This window comes from Glycine soja, chromosome 11, assembly GCF_004193775.1.
Source record: "Glycine soja cultivar W05 chromosome 11, ASM419377v2, whole genome shotgun sequence".
NCBI lineage: Eukaryota > Viridiplantae > Streptophyta > Magnoliopsida > Fabales > Fabaceae > Glycine > Glycine soja.
Window position 1 is genome coordinate 52,815,857 of NC_041012.1, and position 9,376 is coordinate 52,825,232.

A 9,376-nucleotide genomic window follows, 5' to 3' on the forward strand; every position below is an offset into this window, starting at 1 on the left:
TATACTGTGTCTAATTATTTGTTTAACTTACAAGTCAACTTTTTCTGTTTTCCTTTTACTCTTTCTTTTGATAATTAAAAGAAAATACATCATGATTTGTATTTTATTTCTTCTTCCATCTAAATATAGGAATAATAAAAATTAAACTATTTCCATATTTTTCTTGTTTCGGAAAAGAAAATTAGAGAATGTATTTTTTTTTTATAATTTAAGAAAGAAAATATTGTATCTGTAAAAATAGAAGTCCAGAAGCAAAATTTGTTCACGTAACATGATTTACTATATGATTTGAGTGTTTGAACTGATTAGTGACAAGATGTGGATAAGATTTATGCATATCTTAACTGAAATTATCAACGTTAATTAAATCGGCACTAGTGAAGTGAGTTGAAGCTGAATAAAAAAGAAATAGTAGCTTGAAAATATCCCATCTGGTCGGTAATGAGTCTGATGAATTAAATTATGAGCAATAGCAAAGGCCCTGTAGCAACAAAGCATGGGCAAGGTTGAGGGAGCCAAACAAGTGTTGACGCATGTTTAAGCTGAATTGGGGGATAGATATATAGATGATGCCATTTCTGTCGTATGTAGAACCAATTCGTGGCCGTTCAATTACAATAACTCAGCAAGTGCGACATGGGTCCTAATCTCCAACTTGTATTTTTTTCTAATGCAAAAAATGTTGCTACTCTGCTTAGTGTATAAAAATGAGTGACCCCTTGTTTGATTTTTGTGCTGTGTGCTGTGTCCGTGTCGCAATTCAGGACTCTCTTTCTGTCTTCCAGTCTTTTCCTTCTTAGTTTTGCACTTTTCATTCCCTTCAACTTCAACCCCTTGCTTCTTTTCATTCCTTTTGTCTCTCTCAACTCAAACAACATGTTACTAAGAACTTCCACCGTACCAATTCCAAGCTCATGGCTTCCCCATTCCAAAGAATCCCTTCCTAGAACACTTTCAACTCCTCTAAAAAACTTGCTTCACACAGACCCTCATAATCATACCCCATCAAAGCCTCCGAAGAAACCTTGCATGTCACCAATTAAAGTCCTTGAGAACCATCGGAGCATCAAGATGAAAGAAAGTGATGATGAACTGTTTTCAAGTTCTGGTTTAGATAATAAGCTTGAAGGTAGCAGCAGGTTGCAGACTTTAGTGATGGGTGGTGGGATGGGGAGTGGTGGTGTCAGGGTTTGTGGTGGAAGAGGCTCACATGGTAGGGATGGGACAGATGCTTATTACCAGAACATGATTCAAGCAAACCCCAATAATGCTCTTTTGCTTGGAAATTATGCTAAGTTTTTGAAGGAGGTAATTTTTTGGTTCGTGCTTAAGCTTGAACTTGATCGTGATCTTTGTCTTAAAAAAGATGAAGAAATGCTGAAAATGAAAAGAAAAACAAAAAGTCTAATCAGTAAGATTATTCAATAACCAAAAAAGAGAGGAAAGAAGAAAAAATGAAAAAGAAGCCAAGCTAGTTAGAATAATCGTTATTAAAATATATCCTTGTCTCATAAAACTTCTTGTTTTTTTTTCCTATTAATTACTAATTAATGTTTTTTCTGACATTCAATTTGCAAATAGGTTCGTGGAGATTATCCTAAAGCAGAGCAGTATCTTGAAAGAGCTATTTTGGCTGATCCTGGCGATGCTAATGTTTTGTCCCTCTACGCGGATTTAATATGGCAAACAGAGAAGAATGCTGATCGAGCTGAGGGCTATTTTGATCAAGCTATTAAAAGTGCCCCGGATGATTGGTAACATAAATCTACATGGATCATGTTTTTTCTTGTTTGCATCATTCTCCTAATTTTTTTGTAGTATCAGATACATTCTTTTTTAAAAAAAAAAATAATTGGAAGTTGTTTCTTTCGTCGTAGTGTTAGATGACCTTGTTGCATAAAAAAAGTGTTACATGACTTAGGTCTAGATGGATGTCACATGAAGTTGGTTTTTGTCCCTATTTCCAAATATAGACACATTCAATGATTTGTTAAATTTGAAACTCAGGACCTGTTGATAGAGTAGCTAAAGTATGTTATAATTCAATGATCCGTAATCCATGATAATTGTTTAGACATTTTGCTTTATTGGTTGCCTTTCATTCCAAAATTAAACTTAGTTGTAGTCCTGAATTTTTTTGTTTGTTCGTAAAACTAATGTATAAACCTCAATTGTTGTCACTTGTCAGCTATGTGATGGCTTCTTATGCAAGATTCCTCTGGGATGTTGAAGAAGATGAAGATAAGGACTGTCAACATAAGACTGATCACGGCCATGCATATCCACCTGATCTTTTTCAAGAAACCAAAGGCAGCCCTCATGTTACTGCAGCCTTTCAATCCTACGTATCTGAGTGAACTTGGATATATATCTTACAAGACAAATGAACCATAATAGTCTCAATTCTCAAACAATAATGCTTGCCAGTTTTTCACCTCTTGGAAGTGGCTACTATATAGGGTTGAGTAAAGTAGAGATGACTATCTAGCTGTAAATAGCTTATGCCATAAATAAGAGAAACCTGTATGTATTATGTTTGTTGTATACCAGTGGGGCTTCGAATGCTGTATGAGAACATGAAATTTTGGTAGAAATTATAAGGAATAGACAACAGCCCTTTTAATCTTCTATGGTTTTATCATGTTCTTAACAGTTTAACTCTTTATCCTGAACTAGAATTATTATAAAGAGTAATCACCCAAATGATGTTATTACTCATTCATATGGACATTGGTTGATTCATAGTTAACCACATACATTGAAATTTGTGCAATTCCTTTCTCCTTCTCCCTTTGTCAAAATGTATAATAACTTACCATGAAATCTTTGGCTTAAAGGTCGATTAGAGAGACAGCTACAACTATGGTGTAGTATATGAGCCTACTATATTACATTTACAACATAGTTGTAAGTCATGTATTAATTTTTTTTGGCAAGTAGTTGATCCAATTCCATGGCACCAAAGGAAAACAACTATGGAAAACCTTAGAATATTGATATGTAGCACCAACTGGTGGGTTAGGTTTAAATAACATAAACCAATGGCTCCAAATATAGACGGGACTTGAAACATGTGGCATTGTTTCACTCTTATTACACTGTTTTTCTTTGTCGGCTGGCGGCTGCAAGATTTTCTACTGTTCAACCAATTACTTGTATGGGTCTCTTGTCTTCACTTTCTTTGTTTTTCATCTGACAGACAGACTCATTGATAAGGTGATATCATGTTTGAGATTTCACCTTATTCAACTTGTCTCTTCTCAACATTTTGTACGGACTCGACAAGAAATAATAATATCATTGTTATTTGGCCATATTTTTTAATATATTATCTACGAACCATCACAATTATAGAATACCTTATACCTTTGCGGCTTTGCCCTTCTTAACATTTTAACTGATGAAACAGTAAGAAAAGGAAACGCAATTTGGAAGTACATATCTACATTTTATCATATATATATATATATACTCTCTTTTTCGCTGATAAAAAAAACAACAAGAAATATGTTTCTTGCATTAGTCATGAGTAATGTGTTAGCGATGAGTGCATTTAGACATGAAGCCATGTAGCATTAGACTTGCCTAAAGGGGTGTCCAAAAACTAGAAAAAATAATTGAATCGAATTGGTTTTGAATTTTTTTAACCGGTTCGATTTTATATTAAAATAATCAAATTAATTTAAAAACTGATTCAAAATAAAATTGATTTTAAAAAGTTGGTTCTAAACTGAACTAATTTTTAACCAGTTTTCAACTTGTTCTAAGAATCGAATCATTTTCAAACTAGTTTTTGAACTATTTTTTTCAAATAAAAAAATATTTAAATGAAAATCAATTTTGTAAAAATAATCCGATTAACCAAATAGATTTTATAAAATAATACATTCATTTTGTCTTGAACTAATTCAAGAAAAAAAAACTAATTTAATTTAACTTGGGTTATAATCCGATTCAATCATAACCTTTTGTTTTTTACGCCCCTAGAATACGCTACAAGCCTTGGTGATCAAATGACTTATCAATAAAGGTTAGAGTTACCTATTGAATTGTCTTTCTTATCTGTATGAATGATTAGTTAGTCTGAAGTGTGAATGAAGTCTAAATTCTACACACATGATAAGAAATAGCCTCTCCGCCACTCATCTTCTAGTCGAATAAGAATTCAGCTAAGAATCTAAGACAATGATGAGATTGGGTACCGCAAATAGAGCTTCAAGTATTGGAGATAAATCAAGATTTTTTTTTTCGTTCTCGTTATTAAAGATTCATCATACTTAATTCACATCATTTTGACTTCTAGTGTTTGGATACTCGATTTTGTTTTTGGAAGAACTTATCTTTGAGATCAATTTGGCATATATGATTACAATTAAAATAAGTAAATGGTATTGTCAATTGAAAATGTTGCTCTCTTTTTTGGTTATCCCTCGTCCGTGAATATTTAGGTCCGATGCCCAGAAACAAAGGGAAAATCACGAGAAGATCGCCACTCACCAGACAAAACAAAGAAAAGTTCCACTCTGCCTTCATAAGTTCAAAATTCCAAAGGATTTCTAAATCTAATCACAATGACAAGACCAAAACTGCCAAACAAATTGGAAACGTTCATATAATTGGAATTAAAGATAAAAAAGTACGTATGCATGATTCATCTAGCTACTTGTACTTGATCTCATCTTGGTCCTGATAATTGAACACATGACATGGGTACATTACTAAAAAAACTAGCCTGTCCCGATGAAGTAGCTTCTCCACTACTCAATTTCATGAAAGCTGAATAAGTACCAGATTGAGATAATGAGGGGGGATCAGGTACAGGGCACAAACCATCAAGCATCTGAGCCACCTTAGTCATGGAAGGCCTCAAACTCACGTCATCTTGTATGCACCAAAGAGCAATTTTAAGAGCAGACTCAACCCTTTCATCCTTCTCATCAATATCTATCTTTGGATCAAGAACCTCTTTCAGTTTCCCTTCATCCATCATTCTGAACACATAAGAAGGAAAATGTGCTTTCTCTGCCCCTTCCCATTGATCATAGTTCTTCCTCCCTCCAATTATCTCGAGCAAGAGCATGCCATAGCTGAACACATCACTCTTCTCCGAAATTGCGTAGTTAGTTATCCATTCTGGTGCTAGATACCCTCTTGTACCCCTTAGAGTTGTGAACACATGGCTTTGCTCACGGCTCATTAGCTTGGCCAATCCAAAATCTGAAACCTTAGCAGTGAAATTATCGTCAAGAAGAACATTTTGCGGCTTAATATCACAGTGGATAATCCTCACATCACACTCCTCATGGAGATAGGCCAATCCCTTAGCCGTGCCTATTGCAATGTTGTACCTTGTGTCCCAGTTCAACAAGAAGGTGTTCTCACTGTTCTTGAAGATCCATTTGTCCAAAGAACCCCTTGCCATGTATTCATAGACAAGAAGGCGATGAGGACCCTCGGCACAAAACCCTTTGAGCTTGACAAGATGAACATGATGAATACTTCCAATTATGGACACTTCTGCTTTAAACTCTTTTGCACCTTGTCCAACACCTTCCAATTTTTTCACAGCCAACTGAGTGCCATCTTCAAGCACACCTAGATACACTGAGCCAAACCCTCCTTCCCCAATTTTTGAAGAAAAGTCCTTAGTTGCTCTACAAAGAGCAGCAAAAGTAAAACGTGCAGGCATTCCAGAGAGACTGTCCAAGAAATCATCATCTTCATCCAAGTCATCTTGAGGATACTTAGCAACATTCTTCTTCCTCTTGAATAAGTACCAGAATCCTGTTATAAGACCAACTATAACCAGAACTGTGAGAACTATGACAACAACTAGCACCATGTCATTCCTTCCATTTTTGTTGCCATGTCCATCATCACTAGCACTACTAATGGAGACCTTCATGAACGAAACATAACCACCAGCACCTGCACCCCTCTTATAGCGTTGGAAACTCCCAGTCTGATCAAAATGAAAGCATCTTCCGGTACTGTTTTCAAAGAAAAGCACAAGGCATGAACAGTTTCCTAAACAAGTCTCTTTGCAAGCATTCAGGTTTGATTTGGAAACCGGAGCAGTGTACTTGAGAGCAAAATAATCAAGCTCTTCACCAACATATAAAAGTTCCGTTGAACTCCTAGAACAGGTGGAGATGTTGGGAGGTTTGCAATTATAGCGAGTCCTGAGAAGTTTCGGGCAGATGCACCAGTTTTCAAAGAAGCAAACATAATAAGGATCACAAGGCTGAGGAATGCCACAAGGGTCTTGTGGTACCTTAACTGCCTCAGGGTTAGGAGCCCTCCCTTTGTTGAGATCATAAAAAGTGATTGCACCAGTTGGATCCAAGGTAGCAGCCCACAATGACTTGGGATCTGAGTCCTCAGAGAAGACAACTTTCCATAGCAAAGCTCTACTTATGTCATAAAAACTCAATGAATTGGACACCAAAGACGCTGAGTGAACCTTACCAGTGTTATTTTTTGAGCTTCCCTGAGCTTGTTCTCCTGATAGGGACCAGTACACTTGTGGAGTTTCAAATCCTGCATAGAGAACTAAATCACCTGCCTTGTAACTAAGAAAATGACACATGTTCAAGCTGTTGTGGAAGCTTTTGAGTGTCATTCCTTCCACAAAGTCTTGTCCGGGCAAAAGAGTATCAGTGGGATGGCTAAAACTTTGCCAAATAGTTGTCCCATTTTCCCCAAGCAACACCAAATTCCCTGAGTTAAGCAATTCCATGGATCTTATTTTTTGTCCTCTTGTATTTGTTGCCCAAACTACACCATTCCCACCTTCCAAATATGCATTCCCATCATGGTCAAGCACAAATTTATCAGAAGTCCCAACGAGTAAGCCTCTGTTGGCAGTCCAAACCACTTTGTAGCTGCTTAAGTGCATGACAACTAAAACAAACGATGAAACATCAAGAGTAGTGAAGAATCCAAAAGCGAAAGCTGAGCTGTTGGATAGCAAGAAAAAACCATTATGGTCGCTCCAATCTGGCTGAGATGCACTGAAGCCAGGATATATCTGACTAACATGTTGATCTTTGGCCAGACAGGTTCTAAACAAAAGGAGCACATGGAAAAACAAGGTCCCACATCTGAATATGCCCATGATTTCACAACTGCATCAAAACAATGAATCATGAAAGATCTGATAAAATAAATACTAATTTGGTTAACTATTATTACTACAGTTTGCTAGACAGCTTAATCTAGAAGACAAAGAAAATGGAATTGTTTCCTTCAGTGAAACAAAAGTAAACGACAACGTGAGTGTGAAAGTACCGTAAATAGAGGGAGAGTTTCAAGGAAAAATATGGTTCTTGATACAGGAAAGCATGTTATGTTACAAAACATAAAAGGAAGTGCACAATGAGAAATAGCGGGTAATAGTATGACACACCTTAGTTTCCATTCAGTAGCAGACACGATGTAGGCATGTTAGAATGTAGAAGAAGTAAGAGGAGTATTAGAGGGAATTGTGATGAGTCCAAATGAGTTTCTCTGCATTTTCTCCATGGCAAGATATGGTTGAAATACGATTAGCTAATTTTCACTATACGTCTAATAAATGGTAGGGACGATGTTGTTGCTTAGTTGCATTATGGTCCTAAACTTGCCTGTTTTTTAGGTTATTGTCCATTTTGACTTCTCTTTTTTTTGTTGTACATGTCGTCCATTTTGACCCGTTGACTAATATCTTTTGCATTGCCTTATAACCTCTAATTGTAAAATTGACACCGTCACGCAATGAAAATCAATTCATAAAATTTTCAAATGTATTATAAATAGTATTTACTTTATTTCCTTTTTTAGTACTGGTCCAATTTCATAAAATAAAGCGTTCAATATTTGGTTGGGGGTAATTTTTAAAGACAAGTTTAAAAAGTCCAATGAACAATTATGATTTATGAGAAGGCTACACTTAGGTAATTTTTTCCTCTTTTCTTTTTTATTTATGGGAGTAGTCGTTATGCAGTTTGGGATTCAAAATCCCTGGAAGCATGTTGAAGAACAATAATTGAAAAGGAAATGGTCATTCCAACATCATACAAGAGATTTTGCAGAATTTAGTTGAAGAATGGGAAATCTGCCAAATTCCCTTCAACATTTGAAATAGGAGCTAGGAAGTGATGAATGATGAATGATGATTGTTTGAATAAACGGGGCTACAGAACTAGCAAGCATGTCGTGCTCCAGCTTTTGGTGGTAACAAATTGAATTTTCCATAAAAGGAGGCCCTCAACCAGAAAATAATTTATAAATTTAACTTTTCTGAGTCCAACCTTTCAGAATGAGTTGGCATTGTACCCGGCTAGCCACCTGCCTCATTTGTTTCGACCGAACCATATTTATTACACCACTCTGTTATTTCTATTTCATTATGTACTCTCACGCATCAACATGAGAGAGATGATGCATTTAATTATTAAAAGGAAATTTCAGGAACATTTACAATTACTCTGTAATTAATTACATTACATTACATAATCAAATAATCATGTTACGAATTACTCCACGAGAAGGATTTTACCTTTGGGAGAACATGCAAATTTCATAGCCTTTTCCAGTTCCCTGCAACATGAACCTCCTCTAAGTTGCAAGAAGGAAGATTTTACTGTGTATACACCCTGCTTGTTGTTGAACCATATTAGTTTATTCTCCTTCATCGATTTCAACGTGGACGTGGCACTCTCAAAATAGCTGCAACATATTGAGATTGCATCAATTCTTCTATTAACATCAGTTCATGCCACTCCCATGTCAAGTAGACTAGGTAAGGGTGGGTTGCAATTTGCAAACTCTTATACATTACTACCACCATCATGCCACCTTTGTGTCATCTCCAATTTCCCATCTATAGCCTTCTCTTAGTAATACCAGGAATAATGTCCAAATGCTATGTTGTGGCCAACCTACGAATCCAAGAATCTTTCATTGGAAAAGTATTTAGCTTTGAAGGAAGACTCTTGAAACCTTGTTTTCTTAGTATAGCCATCTTTGATTCCATTACACAATCTTTGATTCTTTAAACTTAAAACAAGAAATTTTATAATACTGTTATTCCAACCTTTTCTTTGAAAGACAACCATTTTAAAAAAACTTTTTACGTAATAAAACTAATAAAAGACAACAGTTCTTTTTAATCATATGATTCTAACTTAATGAAACCCACAGAAGTAGAAAATAAACAAACAGATCCTTAAGTTTTTTTCTTTGAAAAGTCTAAAGTTATGTAGGAGAAAGATTGACATTCAAATTATGAGGTCAATACTGATAAAAAGTCACAACCTACTAAAGTTATATAATGACACTTGAAGCCTGTTAGTTTTGTGACAGAAAAGACTCACCCAATCCTACTAGTTTCTTT

At 35.6% G+C, this 9,376-nt stretch overlaps 2 protein-coding genes across 3 annotated transcripts; one reads left to right on the forward strand and one right to left on the reverse strand.

Moving 5' to 3' along the window:
• The first annotated feature begins 394 nt into the window (after window positions 1-394).
• On the forward strand, window positions 395-2,630 carry LOC114374727. Its single transcript, XM_028332398.1, has 3 exons — window positions 395-1,308; window positions 1,582-1,754; window positions 2,189-2,630. Exons 1-3 carry the CDS (start codon window positions 877-879, stop codon window positions 2,355-2,357), a joined length of 774 nt encoding a protein of 257 aa, XP_028188199.1. The 5' UTR covers window positions 395-876; the 3' UTR covers window positions 2,358-2,630.
• A 1,873-nt stretch (window positions 2,631-4,503) lies between these two features.
• Window positions 4,504-7,545, reverse strand: LOC114373486 (G-type lectin S-receptor-like serine/threonine-protein kinase SD2-5). Of its 2 annotated transcripts, none has more exons than XM_028330952.1 (2): window positions 7,409-7,545; window positions 4,504-7,103 (listed from the first exon to the last, which is right to left on the reverse strand). In XM_028330952.1, the coding sequence occupies exon 2, from the start codon at window positions 6,896-6,898 to the stop codon at window positions 4,676-4,678; it is 2,223 nt and encodes a 740-aa protein (XP_028186753.1). In that variant the 5' UTR covers window positions 6,899-7,103; window positions 7,409-7,545; the 3' UTR covers window positions 4,504-4,675. The 2 variants fall into 2 exon arrangements, with proteins under 2 accessions (XP_028186753.1, XP_028186752.1); XM_028330951.1 differs by having other exon boundaries at window positions 4,504-7,127.
• Window positions 7,546-9,376: the final 1,831 nt, after the last annotated feature.